Raw genomic sequence first — 25170 nt, 5'->3', positions numbered from 1 at the left:
ACTCTGAAACTCTGAGCTGCTATAAATGTTCTAATGTTCTAGACAGATGTCTGTCATTGTGCTTGCATGAACCTGGCTACTTCTGCCTTGTTAAGTTAATAGACTGTTAATGATAGCTACACTTTGTCAGTGAGTGCTTACGTACCATGCTCTCTGATGATTGCATGCACAGTCTCATGAATCCACAGATAAACCTTGTAAGCCATATGAATAGTGAATCCTCATTTTGTACTTCCAAGAACTGACACTCACAGAGGCTAAATCCCCAATGCTGTATAGACTCTAGCTGGGAGGGAGGAGAGCTGAGATCCTAGTGTACCATGTCCACACTGTGAGAAAATAAGATGAACTATGAAGTTGGGGGGGCACTTTTCTACTCATTGGTTCATCTGCTTATTTACCTTCAATTTCAAAGGTTAGTAACAGATCACAAGAGCAGCAATAAGAACAATGAAGTAAAGGAAAAGTAACAGATGTTTCCTCAAGTTTAACTTGCAGTTGGTGGAGTGAGAGACACAGTTGTCAGGGTTCAACCCAAATACAACTTCATCCAGGAAGCCTTGAAAAACATACATGGATTAGGTGTGACTTTGCTCATCTGTAAACCTACGAGTCCTTTGCTTGTTTGTTAATTTTAAGACATCATATTCACCCCGTGAACTGTAATAACAACCTCCCTGGCAAGATCAACCCATGGTTTCAGCAGTAGCATGAATGTTGGAGGTGGGGGGGTAGTGGTGGTAACCAACTGCTTTCTGGTTGGATTTAAGGCCCACTCCACAATAGAAGACAATGTACCTGGTACTATAAATCTGACCAAGAACCTATGCCTGGAGAGTTCACAGGCCCCAGAGGTGAGCCTGTTACTATTTTCTGCTAAATGGCCACAGTATCAAACTGCTCTCTAAATTCATTTCTCTCCCTGTAGATCAGGGCATCTTTCAGAACTCATTAGAGAGGTGTCTTTGTACAGTGGAGAGTGGTTAATGTGGGAACTCATAACTGGTCAAAGTGCAGAGCACAAGTGTGGAACATTTAGGCACAAATGTGACATGTGCACCCCATGTTGTAAATCTGTGGTTTTTCTGCACAGCCCCACTATGTTGCACAGCATGACTTTACCACAGGCTTGAGTCTCACTGTACATGTGAACTTGTCACCATGCAATCTTCCATATGTTGCAATGCCAAAGAGCACTATCAGAAACACCTTGTCTCAGATTTGAGACAACTGCATACTGGAAATCAATATTTTTACTGTATGGCAAAGTTTCCTGTTCTTATAGAAACTTAATGGTTTAATTAACCAAATGACTTTTTATAGCTATTCATCAGCATGTATCAAATTAGTGTATCTGTGAGCTGTATCAAGTTAGGAGCACATCCTTATTGGCATACAAACTTGCCTTCTTGCTAATAAATGGTAAAATTATACATATCCCAAAGAATTATTTTAAATTTTTATGATTTATTATCTGTGGCATATAATAGTAAATATATATGCTCATATTAAAATTAAAATTATAAAGTATTACAATATAATATGGTTGGTAATAATAAAAATAAGCATATAAATAAGACATCTATATATTTATTTTGTATATCTACATACCCAAGATTCTCTAGAAATGTCTTGGGTACAAGTGACAAAGCTTAGCAAACACTGGCCCACAGCACACAGCACGTCTGGACACGGCCCTTCCTACTGTGTATGCCACTCATCCAGTCCCCCACTCTAGCTCTAATCAGATCTTTTTAAAGGCATAGGACAGTGACAGGGATGCCAGCGAGGAAGCAAGGTTGGAAGGAGGATGAAAACCTGGGAGGGAAGGGGACAGAATTCAGTAAGGAGTAAAGACTACTTGCAACCCTGCTTAGTGTTCCCATGGCTGTCACAACCACCTGAAAAGTACAAAACACTGTCAGTAACTTCATCTGACAAAGAAACTATCGACTTGCTCAAAGTTAAGACAGCAGAAGGAGAAAGTCTGCAGCTGAATCCCCATCTTTAATCTCCAAGGTTCCTTCTGTCATGGTAGTATTAACAGGTTGTGAAAGTCAGGGTTCTGGGAAGGGGACTCTGATATTCTGATTCCATAACAAAAAACAGAAAGAGTGGCTTAGGTAGGAGTCCAAACTGGTAGTGCACAAGGCCTATATAAGATTATTCTTGGTGGAAGTACCGGTGGTAGCTAGGTTTTACTTAGAGCAAGAATCTTTGGGCTGTCTTCAGAACTGACTCTGCCCATCCTTGACACCACCTGGTATTTCTGAGGGCGTATCTAAACAACGACAGTTACACGGCTAAAGGGATGGGAAATGGGCAAATTCCCTGTTCTGGGGGCAGCACTGCCCACAATGGTCTGGACACTCTCATATCAATCATTAATCAAGAAAATGCACCACAGACTTGCCAAAAGGCCACTGTGATGGAGGCATTTTCTTAACTAAGGTTCTTTTTTCCAATATGACTCTAGCTTGCATCGAGGTGACAAGACAAAACCAAAAACAACCACGAAACAACCATCACACACCAAATACAAATGACTGATTATATTTCTTTTTCCACAAGTACCTGTGTGTGTGTGTGTGTGTGAGTGTGTGTGTTTTAATAGGACTGAAGCTTAAGCCAAAGGAATAGATCTTCGACTACTGAATGTCAGGACTCCTTTGTGGTAAGGGTACTCTTTAGAAATACCTTTTCCTGGGGACTTCACACAACACAAGGAGCCCTTCTTTCTCTATAACATCCTGACTACATATATCACAGGCCCAACACACATGCTGTCTTAGTCAGGGTTTCTATTCCTGCACAAATATCATGACTAAGAAGCAGTTGGGGAGGAAAGGGTTTATTCAGCTTATACTTCCACATTGCTGTTCATCACCAGGGAAGTCAGGACTGGAACTCAGGCAGGTCAGGAAGCAGGAGCTGATGCAGAGGCCATGGAGGGATGTTCTTTACTGGCTTGCTTCCCCTGGCTTGCTCAGCCTGCTCTCTTATAGAAGACTGCCAGCCCAGAGATGGTCCCACTCACAAAGGGCCTTTCCCCCTTGATCACTAATTGAGAAAATATCCCACAGCTGGATCTCATGGAGGCATTTCCTCAACTGAAGCTCCTTTCTCTGTGATAACTCCAGCTGTGTCAAGTTGACACACAAAACCAGTCAGTACAATTGACCCCTTGTCAACTTGACACACAAACATATCACTAGTAAGCCTCAACCCTTAGTTCTTATTCATCCCCAAGATCTTAAATAACTTTAAAAGTCCCACAGTCTTTACATATTAAAAGTTCAATCCTTTTAAAATATCCAATATCTTTTAAAATCCGAAGTCTTTTTGCAATTTAAAGTTTTTTAACTGTGGGATCCACTAAAATAGTTTCTTCCTTCAAGAGGGAAAAATATCAGGGCACAGTCACAATCAAAAGCAAAAATTAAACTCCAACTGTCCAGTGTCATCAATGAACAGATCACTGGAAATAGAAACTAAACAGAGACACAGTAAAACTAATAGAAGTGATGGACCAAATGGTTTTAACAGATATCTATAGGACATTTCATTCTAAAACAAGAGAATATACCTTCTTCTCAGCACCTCATGGTACGTTATCCAAAACTGACCATATAATCGGTCACAAAACAGGCCTCAACAGATATAAGAAGATTGAAATAATCCCATGCATCCTATCAGATCAGCATGGACTAAGGCTGGTCTTCAACACCAACAAAAACAACAGGAAGCTCACATACAATAAACCCTACTCAATGATAACTTGGTCAAGGAAGGAATAAACAAAGAAATTAAAGGGTTTTAGAATTTAATGAAATGAAGACACAACATACCTAAACTTATGGGACACAATGAACGCAGTACTAAGAGGAAAACTCATAGCTCTGAGTGCCTCCAAAAAGAAACTGGAGAGAGCTTACACTAGCAGCTTCACAGCACACCTGAAAGCTCTAGTGCAAAAAGAAGCAAACACACCCAAGAGGAGAAGACGGCAGGAAATTACCAAGCTCAGGACTGAAATCAACCAAGTAGAAACAAGAAAAAAAAAATCAATAAAACCAGGATGGTTCTTTGAGAAAAATCAATCAATCTTCCTTCCTTCCTTTCGTCCCTCCCTCCCTTTTCTCCTTTTTTTCTTCCTTCCTTCCTTCCTTTTCTTTCCTTCCTTCCTCCCTTCTTTCTTTTTTCTTTCTTCCTTCCTTCCTTCCTTTTCTTTCCTTCCTTCCTCCCTTCTTTCTTTTTTCTTTCTTCCTTCCTTCCTTTCTTTTGTTCTGTTTTTGTTTTTATTTAATCAAAAAAACAAATAAACAAAAAACAAAACTAGCTTCCTTTTGGGAACTTTCTGAAAACAACACAAACAAACAAACAAACAAAACAAAACCTTTCATATCACACCTACAATATTTTATCTTATTATAGTTTTTCCAGTTCAAAAGAGCCTAATGAAATTACAGAAAACTTTAGCAATCCAGAATTTAGATGTTCTCCTTCACATCAGAGACTGTCACAGTCATTAGATTCTTTGTATGTACGTTGTCTCATGGAAATTAACACTTAACAGGGTTGGAGGCATGTGGATGAGGCCTGCAAATGATTGGTATATTTAAAAACAAAACAAAACAAAACAGGAGCTTGAGAGATTATTCACGGTTAAGAGTACTAGCTGTCCTTCCAGAGTACCCAGGATAAACTCCCCATACCTACATGACAGCTCACTACTGTGTGTAACTCCATTTCAGGGATCCAACACCCTCATGAATACATACTACAGGCAAAACACCAATGCCCCCCAAAAAAGAAAATTTTAAAAAGAACACGTTTTTTTGAAAAAAAATACGTGAAACTCAGCCTGAAATGACAGACCATGTGAGGTTAGGACAAGTGGTTTTTACCTTTGGGTTATGAATGCATCAGAGTAAGCTTGGGTCTATGCAGGAGTTGTTGGAAAAATCTCATCTGTCCCAAGCCTGACTCTATAAGCATGTTTAAGATCAAGAAGTCACCTGCGAGGCAGTTATCACCTTCTAGTCTTATTTCATAGTAATTTTAATTACTGTATTCTACTAATCTACTGACCCACAAAAATATCTCCGTTCAGCTTTTATATTACCCCACAGTAGGGTTCTTTCCTAGAACTTAAGACTGTTGGTTACATAAGCTAGTTCATTCTGTTCTCACGCTCCTGCTTTTCAGAAGGGAAATCCATTGATATTAAGGCATTTGCTTAGAAGTGGAAAATCCAAGCAGCCACGATGGAAATCCAGGCCTCGTGATTTCATACCCTGTCTCTCATCTCTGCTGCTGTGCTTCACTGAGACCCAGGGACATGACTGAGACTGAACTGTAAGTGAGGCTCAGGATGATAGAGAGAACCATTAGCAAAAATAGTCACAGTTAAAAATGACTATCCCCACCTGAGTTCTGAGCTGACAACTGGTTGACAGCATATAAAGTAGTGGCCAGTGTGTTAGTCAGCTGTCTGCTAGTGTGGCAAAACATCTGAGAATCAGCTTAAAAGGACCAAAGGGTTACTTTGGCTTCCTGTCCTTGACGAACCCCTCACAGTTACTTAGTTCTTTTTTCTCTGTGCTTGACACAGCAGAGAAAGTCAGCCTGCATCATGGCAGCCGTCCAGGGGGCAGACCCAGCATCTCCATCAAGGGCCTATGCCTACGGACCTAGCTTCTGTCAGTCAGCCTTACCTCTTAGAAGCTCCACTGCTTCCCAACACTGTCAAGGACACTGACTTGGGGCTCTTGGGGACATTCAAGTGCAACTAGAGCAGATAGCCTTGGCAATTAACTCCAGGCACTTTAAGGCCCTTCTCCCCCCCAAATAAAACCAAGCCATGATTTTGCCTATGGTGGACATAGTGACCTGTTGATTACACTTAGTCACATGCAGTCCTTGGTTAGGTATTAGAGTTTTAGGGGAGAAGTATTACTAAGAAGAATATCTTTTTTTGTTTTTACAGTTTTTTTTTCTGTTTTTTGAATGAAAACAAGACTATTTTCCAAAACAATAAATTAAAAAGGTAATCAACTAAGAAGCCACCTTTAGGAATGTGCAAACTTTCCATTAACCCCCACTAAATCGACACTATAATGTATAGGACAGCAAGCCACCACGTAAATATCTAAGTCTGAACAGAGATTCTAGACTGGCTAATATAGATATTATATAAATTAAGATGCATTTTCTAATTTTTAAAAAGAATGTAACATTAAAGACTTTGGATAACCTGAGAAATTATATTTTCTGTACTCCATAAATTTATTCAGGAGAATGCTAAAGTGTCCAATACGTGCAGCTGAAATACTGAGCACATGTGAATTAAATCAATCAACAAGTATTTCCGTGAGTACTGTATGTTGTGAATTGGTGAGTACCAGAAAATAGGGGCACATGCTATGTTCACAAGGGCCAGATATTAACGTGATAATACAGATTTCATAAATTAATTACAATTGAAGTACATATTAGTAAATAATAGATATTTTCATCCGATTTTAGTTTCCCAATCCCACTTTCTGCGAAGGGCTAAATTCATCCACTAATCTGTTTATACTCTACTTCCAAACTACTCCGCCATCTCCTGGGACTTGTGGGACAGGTGACTTCTTTCCAGGCCTACATTCCAGATCACTCTTTGTTCTCTTCCATGACGGGTGTGCCTTTAAACACTCTCAAAATGCAAACACATGGTGCAGTCCTTTTAGCAGAAATCATGTAGTCAGGAGGCTGCAGCTTATTCATCTCCTCTTAAGGCTGCCTCACCACTTTGCATGAAGACTGAAACTATGTTTTAAGAAAATACATTGAGCATGGCTATTGAGTCAGATGATGTGCAAATGAGTCTCAGATCAACCTAACAGTGAGATAGGATCTTAGGGAAGGAATACTACAGCAATAGCTGTTAGGTGAGTCTCTACGAGGTATTGACTGTAGGGAACTCTATTCTTTCCCAGAGAGCTGGAATGAAGAGGACCTCCCCAGGACAGACATCAGGAGGCTGAGACAAGGCACACAGCATGTACATAATGTAGGCAAAGCATGTACTTTCAGGACCCCGCATACACAAGCACTGGAAACGGACACTCTGGGGGGAATGCGGACAGTGTGAACACTGCCCGCAGACAGTGTGGACACTGCCAGTGCCACTCTGTCACTGTAACTAACGGCTTAGAACAAAGAAGTAAAATAAATGCTACACTGGACACCTGCTCCAGCTCCTGTCTGTACACTGTCAAGTCACATTTAATATGAAGAAAATGTCTGAAAACATACTTTTTGTTTTTCAGCTATAAAATCCAGTGGCTGGCCAGGGATACAAGAAAGAAGGGCTTTTAAACACTGCTTCTTCATTTGACAGTCAATATGGCTGCAGACAATGAACTGGAAACATGTTGGAGAGAAAATCTGTGATGACAGAAGTATCTTAGCAACACTGCTGACCAAAGGAGACAGTGAACTGGAAATATCTGTAGCACGGAGGGAGCATGAGCCACCTGAGGCAAGAAGACGTGTGGCAGCCCTGAACCGCAGGGCCCCATCTCTAAAGACCATTTATAGGACCAAAACAATTATTTTTGGAATAACATTGAAGAATAACATAAGGTTCTAGGAAAATTCCTTCATGAGTAAAAACTGTGAGGATGAATGTTAAGACAAGATTAGAAGGAAAGAGAATGTGGGCACTTCCTATCCTTAGCAAGCAGAGTTCCAAGCTTGATCGTTTTTTCCTTCTATAAACTCAAACCAGAAACTCATTCTGAGATGAGATTGTTTATCATTTCAAAAGCAAGGAAGACACAGATGAAGGAAAGGGCTAGCTAGAGAATTTAAGTGAATGTACTTATTGCATTTTTTCACTGTCAAAATGCCAAACTGCATTATCAGTTGAATGTTACAAATGTTGATATAGTTTATGCCATATCAAAAATTACAATGTTAATATCAGAATTAATTTCACCAGAAAAGCCCATCATATAGTTGAAAGCTTTCAAATTCTAATTTGAGAACCAAAATGTCTACCAAACGACGAGCTGAAAACACACAGGAGAGAAAACTTGTAATCTCAGGGATATCTTAGCAACGTAGCTGTTCTCATTTTTATAAGAGTCACTTCTCTGATACCCTGAGCACAAGATTGCATGCATTACATTATACTAAAGGTACTGTTTCTGATGAATAACAGTGAGCGATGAACCTGGGGTTTGTCAGGACCTGACAGCTCTGGGGAGTGAGATGGCACTTAGCCTTGGTTCTGAATGCAAAACATATGCACGTTGCACTCTGCGTGTAGCCTAGCTACACTTAACAACAAATGCTGCTTGAAATAACTCTGAATAAGACAAAAGACTACTACTGTACCCTGACATTCAATGTTTCCACTCTTAGAGAACTGCAATGGTTTATCTGTCATACCTCAGAATCTACGAAGCAAATTGGTATATCCTTGGGTTATATTATATTGGGGTGTTTGATTTTAGAAGTTGGAGTTTGAGCTGCTGATGAGTTCTATGAAAATAAATCATGAAATGAAGTTTGGTAGTAGTCAGCATTTCCAACAATTTCTGAAATGGCCCTAAACACATGTATTCCTACATTCTGGACTGTAGAAATGCTGGGAGGCAGCATTCTCAACACTAACAATAAAAGCAAAATATGAATTATCTGTGGAAATGTTAATCATCTAACTGCTTTTGCTTCATGCATTATATAAAAGCAAAATACACTCATACGCAAATTTGCTTTAGTCTATAAGAAGTAGTAACATTATATGTATACCTAAAAATTATTTTTTTTAATTAGGTAAGTATTTCATTTACATTTCCAATGCTATCCCAAAAGTCCCACACACGCTCCCTCACCCAATCCCCCACCGACCCACTCCCAATTCTTGGCCCCAGAGTTCCCCTGTACTGAGGCAGATAAAGTTTGCACGACCAATGGGCCTCTCTTTCCACTGATGGCCAACTAGGCCATCTTCTGATACATATGCAGCTAGAGACACGAGCTCTGGGGGGGTACTGGTTAGTTCATAATGTTGTTCCACCTATAGGGTTGCAGATCCCCCCAGCTCCTTAGGTACTTTCTCTAGCTCCTCCATTGGGGGCCCTGTGATCCATCCAATAGCTGACTGTGAGCATCCACTTCTGTGTTTGCTAGGCCCCGGCATAGTCTCACAAGAGACAGCTATATCTGGGTCCTTTCAGCAAAATCTTGCTAGTGTATACAATGGTGTTAGGGTTTGGAGGCTGATTATGGGATGGATCCCGGGATATGGCAGTCTCTAGATGGTCCATCCTTTCGTCTCAGCTCCAAACTTTCTCTGTAACTCCTTCCATGGGTGTTTTGTTCCCAATTCTAAGAAGGGGCAAAGTGTCCACACTTTGGTCTTCGTTCTTCTTGAGTTTCATGTGTTTCGCAGATGGTATCTTATATCTTGGGTATTCTAAGTTTCTGGGCTAATATCCACTTACCAGTGAGTACATACTGTGTGAGTTCTTTTGTGATTGGGTTACCTCACTCAAGATGATGCCCTCCAGGTCCATCCATTTGCCTAGGGATTTCATAAATTCATTCTTTATAATAGCTGAGTAGTATTCCATTGTGTAAATATACCACATTTTCTGTATCCATTCCTCTGTTGAGGGGCATCTGGGTTCTTTCCAGTTTCTGGCTATTATGAATAAGGCTGCTATGAACATAGTGGAGCATTTGTCCTTCTTACCGGTTGGAACATCTTCTGGATATATGCCCAGGAGAGATATTGCTGGATCCTCCTTTAGTACTATGTCCAATTTTCTGAGGAACTGCCAGACTGATTTCCAGAGTGGTTGTACAAGCTTGCAATCCCACCAACAATGGAAGAGTGTTCCTCTTTCTCCACATCCTCGCCAGCATCTGCTGTCACCTGAGTTTCTGATCTTTGCCATTCTGAGGTGGAATCTCAGGTTTGCTTTGATTTGCATTTCCCTGATGATTGAAGGATGCTGAACATTTTTTCAGGTGCTTCTCGGCCTTTCGGTATTCCTCAGGAGAGAATTCTTTGTTTAGCTCTGAGCCCCATTTTTTAATGGGGTTATTTGATTTTCTGGAGTCTACCTTCTTGAGTTCTTTATATATATATTGGATATTAGTCCCTGATCTGATTTAGGATAGGTAAAGATCCTTTCCCAATCTGTTGGTGGTCTTTTTGTCTTATTGACAGTGTCTTTTGCCTTGCAGAAGCTTTGCAATTTTATGAGGTCCCATTTGTCGATTCTCAATCTTACAGCACAAGCCATTGCTGTTCTATTCAGGAAAATTTCCCCTGTGCCCATATCTTCGAGGCTTTTCCCTACTTTCTCCTCTATAAGTTTCAGTGTCTCTGGTTTTATGTGAAGTTCTTTAATCCACCTAGATTTGACCTTAATACAAGGAGATAGAAATGGATCAATTCGCATTCTTCTACATGATAACCGCCAGTTGTGCCAGCACCATTTGTTGAAATGCTGTCTTTTTTACACTGGATGGTTTTAGCTCCCTTGTCAAAGATCAAGTGATCATAGGTGTGTGGGTTCATTTCTGGGTCTTCAATTCTATTCCATTGGTCTACTTGTCTGTCGCTATACCAGTACCATACCGTTTTTATCACAATTGCTCTGTAGTACAGCTTTAGGTCAGGCATGGTGATACCACTGGAGGTTTTTTTATCCTTGAGAAGAGTTTTTGCTATCCTAGGTTTTTTGTTATTCCAGATGGTGAGAATCCAATTTGCAGATTGCCCTTTCTACTTCGTTGAAGAATTGAGTTGGAATTTTGATGGGGATTGCATTGAATCTGTAGATTGCTTTTGGCAAGATAGCCATTTTTATGATATTGATCCTGCCAATCCATGAGCATGGGAGTTCTTTCTATCTTCTGAGATCTTCTTTAATTTCTTTCTTCAGAGACTTGAAGTTCTTATCATACAGATCTTTCACTTCCTTAGTTAGAGTCATGCCAAGGTATTTTATATTATTTGTGACTATTGAGAAGGGTGTTGTTTCCCTAATTGCTTTCTCAGATAGTTTATCCTTTGTGTAGAGTGAAGCCATTGACTTGTTTGAGTTAATTTTATATCCAGCTACTTCATTGAAGCTATTTTTCAGGCTTAGGAGTTCTCTGGTGGAATTTTTAGGGTCACTTATATAGACTATCATATTGTCTGCAAAAAGTAATATTTTGACTTCTTCCTTTCCAATTGTATTCCCTTGATCTCCTTTTGTTGTCGAATTGCTCTGGCTAGGACTTCAAGTACAATGTTGAATAGGTAGGGAGGAAGTGGGCAGCCTTGGCTAGTCCCTGATTTTAGTTGGATTGCTTCCAGCTTCTCACCATTTACTTTGATGTTGGCTACTGGTTTGCTGTAGATTACTTTTACCATGTTTATGTATGGGCCTTGAATTCCTGATCTTTCCAAGACTTTTATCATGAATGGGTGTTGGATTTTGTCAAATGCTTTCTCCTCATCTAATGAGATGATCATGTGGTTTTTGTCTTTGAGTTTGTTTATATACTGGATTACATTGATGGATTTCCGTATATGGAACCATCCCTGCATCCCTGGGATGAAAACTACTTGGTCAGGATGGATGATTGTTTTGATGTGTTCTTGGATTGGGTTAGCGTGAACTTTATTGAGGATTTTTGCATCGATATTCATAAGGGAAATTGGTCTGAAGTTCTCTATCTTTGTTGGGTCTTTTTGTGGTTTAGGTATCAGAGTAATTGTGGCTTTATAGAATGAGTTGGGTAGAGTTCCAAAACACCATCAGATCCTTCTACAAAAGGCTATACTCAACAAAACTGGAGAACCTGGATGAAATGGACAAGTTTCTAGACAGATACCAGGTACCAAAGTTAAATCAAGATGAGGTTAATGATCTAAACAGTCAGTCCTATATCCCCTAAAGAAATAGAAGCAGTCATTAGTAGTCTCCCAACCAAAAAAAGCCCAGGACCAGATGGGTTTAGTGCATAATTCTATCAGACCTTCAAAGAAGATCTAATCCCAGTTCCTCACAAACTATTCCACAAAATACAAGCTAAAAATTATTTTTAAATTAATTTTATATGATTTATCAGAAATGTTTGACTTATAGGATATCAATATACTTATATAACTCGGACAATGTAAAAGAAAGATTTTGGGTGAAATGTGGTCATGTTAGAAATGTTTAAGAAGTTCTGATCTAGAAAGCAAATGAATCAAGCCTTCCATTTGGGGAAAACATGTCAATAAGAAACTGCAAGCTTTCAAGCAACACAGTTTTGGAAAGTTGTGTCTGTTATCCTGAATGTGAGAGATTCTTGCTACTTATCAAGACTTCTCTGAAGAGACGAATAGTGATATCACAAAAGATGTGCTTTTTGATACTATGTAAACGTGTCAACATTTGTAAGAACTACGGAATGCTGTGAGGCAGTCAGCATCTTACAAATGACTAATGCATGTTGCAGAATCACGCACAGTGGGCAGATCCACTCAGAGCTCAGAACACACTGAGAGGTTCCAGTTTAACTAAGTAAGACACTGACAGAATTTCAGATTCCATTTGGAAACTTATTTATTATGGTGTTGTATCAAAGGAATCATGCACTATTATCTGAAAAAGCTACTAAAATACCTATCCAACTGCATAAGGTCAGATTTTCTTCTTATACTCCAGTCTAAGCAATGTGTCAGCATAGAATGAGTGCAGAACTATTTCTGAGAACCTCTTTACTCTTCGTGTTATGTAGAGTCTAGAGAGATTTACAGAAAGGTAAAGCAACAGCATGCTTTTTGATTGACTATGTTTTGTGGCAGAGGCTTACACTGTAGCCTATACTGGCTTGGAACTCACTATGTAGCATAGGATAGCCTCAAATTCAGTGGAATTCTCCTGCTGAGCTCAGCCTCTGGGCAGGTGGGAGACAGGGAGACAGGGAGGTGGGGAGGTGAGGAGGTGGGGAGGTGGGGAGGTGGGGAGGTGGGCAGAGGCAGAGGCAGAGGCAGAGGCAGAGGCAGAGGCAGACAGATCTCTGAGTTCAAGGCCATTCTGGTCTACAGAGAGAGTTCTAGAACAGCCAAGCTTAGGCAATGAAGGAACTCGTGGAAAACAGAAAGCTAATGAAGATGTATTTGAACCAAGGGGCCATGTTCCAGCCGCAGTAAGCAACAGCATTTGGCCTTTGGCCATATGGCTCTGGTTTAGATTCAAGGATAGAAGAAAAGAGTTAGGGAATCTCCCTCCTCAACAACAAAGGAAAGCTGATGAGTCCAAGCATGTGCAGGGGTGTCCCTGCATGAAGGCCTAGAAAGGCCATTGCAGGAAACTATAAAGATGAAGCCTGGATTGTCTTGGAGACTCCAAGATGATAGGGATGCCAGAGCCATGAGATACTAGCCAAGGAAAGATGCTAACAGGGAGGGGAATCAGTCTAAGAGAGAGAAGTGTGTTGTAGTTTGCAAAGCTGAAAGGGTTGGAGATATGAAGAGCACTTTGACATCAGACATGGTGATGCAGTTTTTGAGTTTGCCCCGCTGGGTTTTGGTCTCGCTTTGGTCCAGTATTCCCTCACCAGGCTCCCCTTCCTCCCTTTTGGAATGATAATGTATATCCAGTGCCATTATACGTTGGAAGTATGTGATCTGCATTTTGATTTTGATTATGTAGGTGAATACATTTAAGAGATTGCAGGAGTCTCAGAAGAGACTTTGAACTTTGGACATTTAAACAGTGCTGACACTGTGATAGACTATGGAGATTTTGAAGTAGGTCTAAATCCATTTTGCATTATGATATGGCTATATGCCTATGGGGCCCAGGGAGTGGAATGTGGTGGTTTAAATAAAAAATGGCTTGCATAGATCCATAGGGAGTGGCACTAGTAGGGTGTGGCCTTGTTGGAGTCGTGGCCTTGTTGAAAGAAGTGTGTTTCAGTCACTTCTCTTGGCTTGGTCTCCAGTACCATGTCTGTCTGAATGCTCTGCTTCCCACCATGGACAATAATGGACTAAACCTCTGAAACTGTAAGCCCCCAACTAAATGTCTTTCTTTAGAAGAGTTGCTGCAGTTATGGTGTCTTTTCACAGCAATAAAACCCTAAGACAAGAAGTATCACCATATTATTTATTAAGAGAGAAGCTCAGTCGGGCGGTGGTGGCGCACGCCTGTAATCCCAGCACTTGGGAGGCAGAGGCAGGTGGATTTCTGAGTTCGAGGCCAGCCTGGTCTACAAAGTGAGTTCCAGGACAGCCAGGGCTGTACAGAGAAACCCTGTCTCGAAAAAACCAGAGAGAGAAGCTCTACTTTCTGGATGAAGCAATTAGGAGACTTTTGATGTTTTTGTGAACAGAAAAGACAGAACACAGAAATAATTTCTCAGAGAAACCTCAAGCTATGTTTGTAGTACAGGATGTGGGTTATGTAGTACCTATGCATCTGGCTTTGGCTGGTCTGACCCAAGAGAACAATAATATGTTATATAGATAGTGTTTTACATTTTCAAGGAAGACCACATTAGAAATTCTCATAGGAATATATACCAGGGGCCAGACAGATGGTTCTATGGCTAAGGGTACTTACTGATTGTTCTTAAAGAGGACCTAGGTTTGATTCTCAGCACCCACATGTCAGCTTATAACTGTCTGTAGCTCAGTTTCAGGAGAATGAATTCCACAGGCATCAAGCATGTATACAATGCTCAGACATATGTGAGCACAATATACATATACATAAAATAAAATTAATAAATCTAAAAAACCCAGTCTCATACTAATCAGTGCAATGGCATCTAGTGACATCTCTAAGCTATCATCAGATTGGGATGAACTGACATTTAGGAGCATGCAGGATCCTGGAAAACAAAACAACTGGGCTATCGTAAGCAGAATATCTTACAGAGGATAACCCACCATTAAAAGTTCTGTGCACAAGTTGTAGCTTTCTTAGAAATCATGAGCCTGGTAATTAGCCACCTGACCACGTTGGAGAGTTCTGTGAACAGAGTGCTCATCCCTGAAACTGCCCTGATCCTTGAAAAAGCTACAATAGAAATTTGGGCATATAAATTTGTGGAGTCTGAGGTGGCTGAAGGCAGGGCTAAGAAGAGGAGGAAGATGAAACTCAGCATGGTGCCTTACACCTGCAATCCTGCACGGAGGAGGGGAAGCAGGAGGACCAGGGGTGTAAGGGCAGCTGGCGCACAAGAAAACATGTTTTGTATTTTGTTTGTTTTGTTTTTGCCTGCAGGTATGCCTGTGTACCATGTGTGTACAGGCTGGTTTTGGTGCAAACTCTAGAGTCATCCAAGAGGAAGGAGCCTCTGTTGAGGAAATGCTTCCTTGAGATCCAGCTGTAAGGCATTTTTCTCAATGGGGGAGAGCCCAGCCCACTGTGAGTGGTGCCATCCCTGGCTTGGTGGTCCTGAGCTCTATAAGAAAGCAGGCTGAGAAATCCTTGTAGAGCAAGCCAGTAAGCAGCACTCCTCTATGGCCTCTGCATCAGCTCCTGCCTGCAGGGTCCTGCCTTGTTTGAGTTCCTGTCCTGACTTCTTCAATAATGAACAGCAATATAGAAGTACGAGCCAATTAAACCCTTTTCTCTCCAACCTGCTTTTTGGTCATGGTGTTTCAACACAGCAATAGAAACACTAGCTAAGACATTGTGCATTCAGTATCCACAGAAGCCTAGAGAGCACTGGATCCTCTGGGACTGGAGTTACAGATGTTTGTAAACTATCATGTGAGTGCTGGGAATCAAACCTAGGACCTCAGAAGAGCAGGTACTCTTAACCATTGAGCCTCATGCAAGGTAAAGAAAAGGAGTATGGGCCAAAGAATGTGGGGAGAGGAAGGGAGGGAGGGAGGGAGGGAGGGGGGCTTCTGAAGCTTGCTTCATGCTATTTCCCTAGTCTCAACTGTATTATTTAAGATTAAGTTTATAAGCAGCCAGTCTGTTGATTTTCAAATTGAGACTGTAGATATAGATAACATGCTACATACCTTTTAAGAAAAGTTAAAAAAGAAAAAAAAAAAAAAAGGCCAATTAGCACACCAGATTGCCTACACCCTCTGGCTGTCCCAAGAAACAAAGAACTGGATGTTTACAGAGTTGTCCAAAGTTAAACGATAACTTTTAGCAGTGCATCAATTATATTTCAATATCAAATATATGTAGCTTGGGAATCCTAAAGAATTCTTTCAAAATTAAAATTTCATTGTAAAAGAAATTCCTTAAAATCAAACTAATGGTAACATGTAAGGCGCTGATTTATTCTAAACTTCCTTAGAGAAGGGAATACATACACACATATAAACATGTGTGCATATACAGATGTGTGCATTTGTGTGTGTGTGTGTGTGTGTAAGTGTGTAGAGAGAAAGAGGCCATGCTTGTGAGAAGGGAACAGGTTAGCTTACTGAAGTTTCGCTGCACCATGGGCTTTTACACCCATGCCATCAAAGGCATCTTCACGTGAGAGGGCTGACGTTTAGAGAACTGATCCAAAGCTAAGGACATTCTGCCTAGATTATGTCTTGGCTCACAGTGTTGTTTCTGAAATGCAAATTATATGGTTTGCTTCTCAGTTTATATTATTAATGCTTATAAGAAATATTTTCTTCAGCATGTTTTCCAAAAGACTTAAAATTAATAAATTAGTAATTTAATTAGTATGAAATTGTCATAAAAACTACTGAATGAATCTATTGGTCCATGATCTATACAGACACACATATATTTATTACTTGGAACAAGAATCTATTCAAATTCAATTCCAAGAGAAAAAGAAGTTACTAATAAACTGGGCCCCTATGTAAATCAAACTATTGTAGAAGAGAAGGGAGTCTGACTTCCTCACACGCTGCAACTTCACCATTATATCTAATACAATGCTTTAACTTTCTTGTTTACAATTATTTTTTTCAAGCTCAGGAAATGCTTGAGTTGAGTAGTAAATGAGAAAAATACCATAGCTATCACTTGGAAGGAAAACTGTGACCATTACAGTAGGCTACCAGGTCTCCTAGGGACAAGAGTTGGCTTGGACTCACTTCCTGTGGCAACAATGCTCATGGCCACGAAAATACATAGCAAACCCCGTACAACAATCCGTACAGTGGACCATTAAAATGCTCATGGCCATGAAACTATACAGCAAACACATACAGTGAACTGTTTACAGACGCTCAGGACAGACCTAAGGACCACAACAAACACACCTGTGGGGGTCTTACCCTTCAGTTATAAAACAGAGCAATCACCATATCAACGTTTACCAAGGGGAACTGCATGAAACATTATTTTCCAAAACTATTCTAAAGAACAGCAGAAAACTCAAGTAGTCTTTGGGGCACTATCTGACAGCTGCAATCACATTAGGTCACCACTGAAAACCAACTAAGAAGAAGCTAGTTTTAAAGGTCTAAATTTTGTTTAATTTGTATGTGTATTGAGCCCTTGTATGTGTTTTTACTGGAATTCTGGGCAATTCAGCCTTTACAGAGAACCTCTTCTCTCAAGTACTGACAGGTTAGCTGACAGCTGCAGAGCTGTGCAATTAGTTGGTGGATAGCTAACAACCCTCATCTTTCAAAAGACTCCAGGACACTTTTTCCTATGTACTGTGTTTTCTCTTCCTCATAACACATAATTGAATAGTCGATTACTCTTGTGTTGAATATGAAAGATGTCCTCACAGAAATGAAGCAGCTGCCTCAAGCAGAAACGTTAAGTTCACATCTACAGTACCCAGCTCTTACTGTCAACACCAGCATCCTGCCCATAGCACTACTCCAATTTCTGCAAAACTAACACCTTTTGCCTCTTATGTGAGACTGGAAAAGGAAGGGATTTCACTACTAAGGATCCATTACAATATTTATGAAGCCACTTCTGTGTCACTATTTACTTTTGAATCAATTAAGCATGATTGCTTTTACTTACAAATGTCACCCACTGGGACAGGGAATCAGTGTGTCAAGCTGTTGAATAGGTCATCATCCCTGTCTTGTTGGATGACACCTGTAAATAAAATAAATCTAGTTTTCAGTGAGATTTCTAAGTAAACTCTATTTAAGATGCATGCAGTTTAAGCAAAGAATAATTTTTAAATGGTCTTTAATGATGTACCATTGGAGAGAGAGAGTTCCCAGTGGTAACTATGTTCTATAAATAATTTTTACTTGCCCCTCAACACAAGAGAGTCCTGGGAGTCTGACGTGCAATACTGTCGGAATACAATCAGAACAGTGAGAATCTTGTAGGGGGTGTTCATTTTACTGTCCTGCCACTGGGATTACCATTTCAACTTTATACAAGGAACATGCCAGGTCCTGTCAAGTTAAATAACTCACTTACTGCTAAAGTACCTAAGTGCCATTACTCCAAGTCCCTAAGACCGAAAAGTAATATACACATTAGCAAAGTTTACCATCAGGCTGATGAACTTTGAAAGACTTAAGTATTTTAAGAATGGAAATTTACGTCTAGGTGAGCTGCTAAATGCCATTGTTAAATATAGACTGCTCAGGTGTTCCTGGAAATGTCACAGGTGGAAAATAAGAAAAGGTGAAAAAGATGGGAATGAGACGGAGAAAAGAGCACTATTCAATGTGGCACACATTTAGGAGTTTAAATTATGGCAATTTCCAGATAAGATCTGCAGCTCCCAGCAAATATAAATATAGGAAAGACCATATTTAAAGCAAAATTTCAAGAGCCAATGATTTAAAATATTCATTTCTCTGTAGTTATGGAACACCAATTGAGCTAAAATCTGCCAGAAACCAAAATTTGGGCTGGACAACGAAGACTAAATTTCCATCTCCTGTCAACCCACAGCAAAACAATCTTATGTTGCTGTCTGTTGAGGTCACAGACAGAGTCCACATTGCAAGGTTACTGCCAATCAAGCACTGAGGGAGAGGCTTACACACACTATCCCACTTGCCTCACGAGACACAGAGTGACCAGCTAAGAAATCTTCGGACAGAAACCAGGGGTGGAAACCTTTTGTACACACTTAGCAAGCAGAGGCTCCTGCAGACCCAGATGTAGTAGCATGCTTCAGCTAAAACAGACACTGTTCCTCTAACTCAGTCCCACATAAAGAAAGCATGGCATGAGCATACATAAACAACATGACAGTCCCTCTTCCCAGGAGGGGAGGAAGAATGGCAACAAGGGCAAACAACTGACACCAAAGGATTAAAACTTTTCATGGTATTCTGAAATATATCATGACTGAAATATGACAACTGAAAATGTAAACTATCTTACAATTAATGCCAAGTAAATCCCTCTGATTTAATTCCTTAACACTAAGAGATGAATCCTCCCACTCAAGGCTGACTCTCATAACAGTGTGCAAGTTACTGACAGACAATTAAATCATGTATATTAAAATAAATTGCTAAAAACAGAACTATTTATATGCTACCTTTAAAGAAAACAAAGGGTTCTGCTGAGATCCCTCAGTTCCTTATAAGGTGTATCTGTCTTTCTTGGCCATTAAGTTATTCTCCTGACCAAAACCTCTTAACTTTTTGTTACTGGGCCATTTTCCAACATATTTTTAAAGCCGAAGATGATTTCATGAAGGGACACAATCAGGAGCAAAAATATAGTTGGTGCATTTTAATCAAACAAGTAAAAGATATACAATGCTCACCCCCACAGACCCAGACATTACAAAACCCACATCTCCTTCTGAAAACACTGTGGGAACTTTCGGGCAGAGAGGGGCTCTCTGGCAGGGACTCCCAACAGATAAAAACAAGTGTTCATGATAGCTTACCCTTTTCTCTGACACCCCATCCTGGCCTGTAGCCTCTTTCTCATCATGTGTCTCTTTCAGGACTGCCATGTGCTGTTTGTATGCTGGCTCTCTGTTTAAGGTTGTGTATCCTATGTGCTCATAAATTGGGTTTATCGTCATCTTGGCAATGTATTCTGCTGCCTTGGTTTCAATATAGAGAGTAATCAAGCCATCAGTCACCAGATCGTGGATGGACTCAAAGCGTTTCTCCCCAACAAAGTGCTTTCCATCGTAGTACAGCCTGAAGTTTCTGGTCTGACTTCCAAATCTGCCTCAATGAAATGGGAAAGATGCTTTTAAGAAAAGTGAACAAGTGAATTCTTTCTGAAGAAGAAACACACACACACACACAAATGCCCCCAAACTGAAATCTATTGATTCTGCTTATAAATGACTCTGTTTAGATTAGCTGTGTCTAATCCCAATTAGTCACCGGGAATACATAGAATTCAACTCTTTTTTTTTTTTTTTTTTTGGATTTTTCGAGACAGGGTTTTTCTGTGTAGCCCTGGCTGTCCTGGCACTCACTCTGTAGACCAGGCTGGCCTCGAACTCAGAAATCTGCCTGCCTCTGCCTCCCAAGTGCTGGGATTAAAGGCGTGCGCCACCACCACCCGGCCACAGTTCAACTCTTAAATACAAGCAATGAACTTGAAATAACCAGGGATACTAGCACGGTGATCCTAGAAAGAGCATTTTTACTTAGGTATCTTTTAAAGCCATTTCATTACACTTGTAATAAAGTAGGGAAAACAAATCTTATAACTTAAGAGGGCACATTCAATATGCAATTGGTCAACTATAATATATACAATTTCTTCAAGTTGAATAATAAAAATATTCAACATACTTAAAGGCCAGCACTCTTGTCTTTCAACAGGGAAGTCTCATTTACCACTCACTCAAGTGGGAAGCCAGCAACCGTTTACACTTGTGCAGTCTCCAGAACTGAGCCAAGCAGCATAGAAACACACAGGGCCACTTCTGGCCAGAGGTCAAGGACTTGATCTTTCCTTTAAACTTGTTCTGTGTCTGCTGGCTCAGTATGCACAAGAAATGCTTGCAATATTCAGAGCATGCAAGTCACACGTCATCAGACCACAGAAATCTGTTGTCAGTTTTAATGATATGCTTTAATAACTGGAGAAGGATGGTTTATCCTCACAGTAATTTCAGTATTTTGCTTCCTGTAGGGAAACCTCAGAATTGGATCCAAGTTGGCATGGCTGACACCAGTGTCCTTGCCAGGAGAAACAGTCAACTTAATAGAAGCTGACGCCAAAGTAGGCAGAGCTGCCAGCTTCAGAGTGAGCACCAATAAAAACCAAGCAAATCAGGAAGGATCTACTTCATTCTGTTGTTTAAAATAAAAAAACAACCACACACACAGTACAGAAATTATTTTTAAAATCAAAGTAATTTTCACTTTGAAAGAACACCACATGAAGCTGCAAACTCAGTATTCATATGGTTCTGGCACAAACTGTTTCCAAATGGGTAAGAACTAGGCATTCTATTCTATTCTATTCTATTCTATTCTATTCTATTCTATTCTACTCTTCCTATTCTATTCTATCTACAGCAGGGTCTCATTGTGTAATTCTGGCTGGCCTGGATCACTCTGTAGACCAGATTGGCCTTGAACTCAGAGATCTGCTTGCCTCTATTTCCTAAATACTGGAACTAAGGGCATGTGTCAGCACATGCTGGTAGGAATTAGATACTTTTAAATAATGAATCCAGAGTAGTCTGTTTGTTTTTTGTAATTTAGACTTTAATAATACTTAATCCAGAATTCAACATAATATCAATGTTGATATTTTAACGTATAATTTCCACCTTTTGTTCCTTCTAAAGCAATCAAGTTTTTACTTATACTCAAGCAAATGAGCCATATAATTAAACTTCTCTATTTTCTCTATACTTAAACATTTCTCCCAAGCAAGTTTTCAATACTGTAAGTCTCAGGGGCTAGAGAGATAAAATGTCTATGCCAAAATTAATTAAAAATTTCAGTTTACTTCTATAATTTCCTTTTTTCTAATATGTGCCACTATGTGCTACCTAAAAACAACAAAAGCACTGAAAGACAGTTTGACATTTGCCTCACTCCTTTCCATGTGGACAGTAGTGTCAGGCGCTGTGGTCACAGCACTGTCTTCTGAAGTGTGTGTGAGCAGTGTGGGGAGTCAAGGGCAAGGGAAGAAGGCAGTGGAACAGGTCCCAAAGGGTTCGGCTCAGTGAGGCTGGAAGACAGAAGCCTAACTTTGGACTTGTGCTTTACTGTTAACGTCAAGAGGCCCTCGCCATGATGTCTAGCTACTTGTGAGCCTGTGAGCTTTGAGGCAGCCATGAGATCACTGAAGGGATGCATGATCATAAGATACTGATGAGACTTAGCCTCAAGGAACATGGAAACAAATGTACAAGCTAGAATGTTGATTTTTTTTTTTTTTAAACTAAGGGAACTGCATGTTTTCCTTGCTGGCCAAAGCCTACTCTCTGTTACTTGGGAACATAAGGAACAGCCTAATAGTACAGCCTATCAGGCACTGCTCTGTTTTCTTGATCTATTTTGTACTTTGTTGTGTCTGTGGGATCACAAGTAGAGCTCAAACAAAATACCCTTGAGAATGGATGAGAACGGGTGGGCCTATTATATGTAAGAAAAATAAAAGACGACACCAGATCTGAAGGCGAGGGGTAACCTTCCTTTTAACAGTGTTCTGCTGGTAGAATGTCATTTATTCAACAAACACTGAAGAAAACACTCAAGACACTAAGTTCATGATATTCTGATCACATAGCAACCACAATGGGAAAGGTAAACATAAAAACATTATCAAATAAAGATATGAAATGCTCAATTTCAAAAGCCTCACATTACGACTGCTTAAAGTATCTTTTTAAATATCTTTTGTGTGTGTGTGACTGCATACACCAGCATGACCGAGCACACAGAGATCAAAGAACAATTTCTCTCTTGGTTCTCTCTTTCTACTATTTCAGTTAGGAACTCAGAACATCAGGCCTGGTGGCAAGCACTTTATCAGCTGAATCATTTTGTGGTCTGCTATCCCTCTATTTCTTTAGGACAATTTCCTTTTCCTGGTTCCTGAAATGAACACATGCCTCTGCCCGGCTTAACATCTGCTTAGTGTACAAGCCTGGAATGGCACAGTCCTAGCTCTACACAAACAGAGCTGAACAGGATGAAAATTCACATTCTCCAAAGTGGTCCTCAAGTTATGAAGCAGGAAAGAATGAGGGGCACCTGCGCTGCACTGGGACTGAGGCAAGAGAGTTGCCATAAGTTCAAAGGCAGCCTGAGCTATAAAATGAGAGACTGTCTAAGAACAGAGGGAATGGGGAACTAAGGGGACTCTGTTGGAAGAGGGTTTCAGTGTAAGACACAGTGGGAGACAGTGCAATGGGGGCTGAACAATGACCAAACTTAAGGACATGCATGGATGAGCAGGTCATAGTGAGATCTACTGTTGGGAATGAGTAATATATGCTATTAAATTTATTTCTAATGGTTCCACTAATACTTTCTCCTGAGTTGGATGGCAACATATAACAATATTTATTTCAAAAAGTTCACTGGCATTATACAGTACTGTCAAAAGACAGTAAGATTTCTACAGGCTTATTAGTGCAATGCAACACTGTCATTACAGATCACTAAAGCTCTCAGTGTTATGAGGTGTGTAATATGAAGGTGCTTTCCACATCAACAAATGAAGTACAAGATGCTTTCTATTCTAGTGAGGCAGGAGTATCTTGATACCATTTTTACCGTATCACATATACAGAAAACCCTTCCTAAATACTCTGAACTATACATATATTTGTCTTAGTTAGGGTTTTACTGCTGTGAACAGACACTATGACCAAGGCAAGTCTTATAATAAACAACATTTAATTGGGGCTGGCTTACAGGTTCAGAGGTTCAGTCCATTATCATCAAGGTGGGAGCATGGCAGTACCCAGATAGGCATGGCGCAGGAGGAGCTGAGAGTTCTATGTCTTCATCCAAAGGCTGCTAGTGGAAGACTGACTTCCAGGCAACTAGGGTGAGGATCTTATACCCACACCCACAGTGACACACCCATTCCAACCAGGTCACACCTATTCCAACAAGGCCACACCTCCAGATGGTGCCACTCCCTGGTCCAAGGATATACAAACCATCACAATATTCATATATTTTTATTTACAGAAAAATATTATACACACATCTACATCTTTTAAAAAACCACAATACATCCAGAAATGTTCAATGTTTTTTATAGAATTAACAATAGACTTCATTTATTTAAGGACGATGCTGGGGCGGTGAGGAGGATACAACATCTGCCCCAACACCGGAAGTAACTGGGACCAGTGCTAGCTGGACACCCAGGAACTCTGCCCGACCAGTGGCATGGGTTCCTTTCTGTCTGAGCCTGTGCCCTGAGCAGACCTTGGGTTCAAACTCCACAGCTAGTCCCATAACACCCAGAGGAAGGTCCACTCCCAGGCACTCTAACATGCCCCGACCACAGGATCACAGGATCACAGGAGTTTGGTCATGCCAGGATCTCAGGGTCCCAGAGGCAGCTTGACTCCCAGGAGTTCTGACACACCCAGGATCTCAGAATCACTGGATCCCAGAGACAGATGAACTCTGATGAGTTCTGACACAACTAGGATCACAGGAAGGACAGGCTCCAGTCAGATATAGCGAGGGCAGGTAGCACTAGAGATAATCAGATGGCAGGAGGCAAGTATAAGAACATAAGCAACAGAAACCAAGGTTACTTGGCATCATCAGAACCCAACTCTTCCACCATAGCAAGTCCTGGATACATCATCACACCGGAAAAGCAAGATTCAGATCTAAACTCACTTCTCATGATGGTGATAGAGGACTTTAAAAAACCAAGATATTCCCTGACAAAATCAAATTTACACAATATCTTTCCATAAATCCACTCCTACAAAGGATAATAGATGGAAAACACCAACACAAGGAGGGAAACTACAACCTAAAAATGCACAAAAGTACTTTTCTTTCAACAAATGTAAGAGAAGATAGCCACACAAACATAGAAATAACATAAAAAATAACAGGAAGCAACAATCACTATTCCTTAATATCTCTTAACGTCAATGGACTCAATTCCCCAATAAAAACACATAAGACTAACAGACTGGATACATAAACAGGACCCAGCATTTTGCTGCATACAGGAAACACACCTCAGTGATGATGAAGACAGACATTACCTCAGAGTAAAGGGCTGGAAAACAATTTCCCAAGCAAATGGTCCCAAGAAA

General features: G+C 40.4%; 1 protein-coding gene across 2 annotated transcripts in view; it reads right to left on the bottom strand.

The window, feature by feature from the left end:
- Positions 1-25170, bottom strand: part of Chn1 (chimerin 1) — a 166617-nt gene that overhangs the window by 54280 nt on the left and 87167 nt on the right. For both annotated transcript variants that reach the window (XM_021182689.3, XM_029474318.2), the window contains one exon: positions 19828-20116. In XM_021182689.3, coding sequence (XP_021038348.1) covers positions 19828-20116 — 289 coding nt within the window. The remainder of the gene's footprint in view (positions 1-19827; positions 20117-25170) is intronic.

Source organism: Mus caroli, unplaced genomic scaffold (assembly GCF_978045245.1).
Source record: "Mus caroli unplaced genomic scaffold, Mus_caroli_1 scaffold_2, whole genome shotgun sequence".
Taxonomy (NCBI): domain Eukaryota; kingdom Metazoa; phylum Chordata; class Mammalia; order Rodentia; family Muridae; genus Mus; species Mus caroli.
Note: the sequence above shows the minus strand (reverse complement) of the source record. Positions and strands in the feature narration are given on the sequence as shown.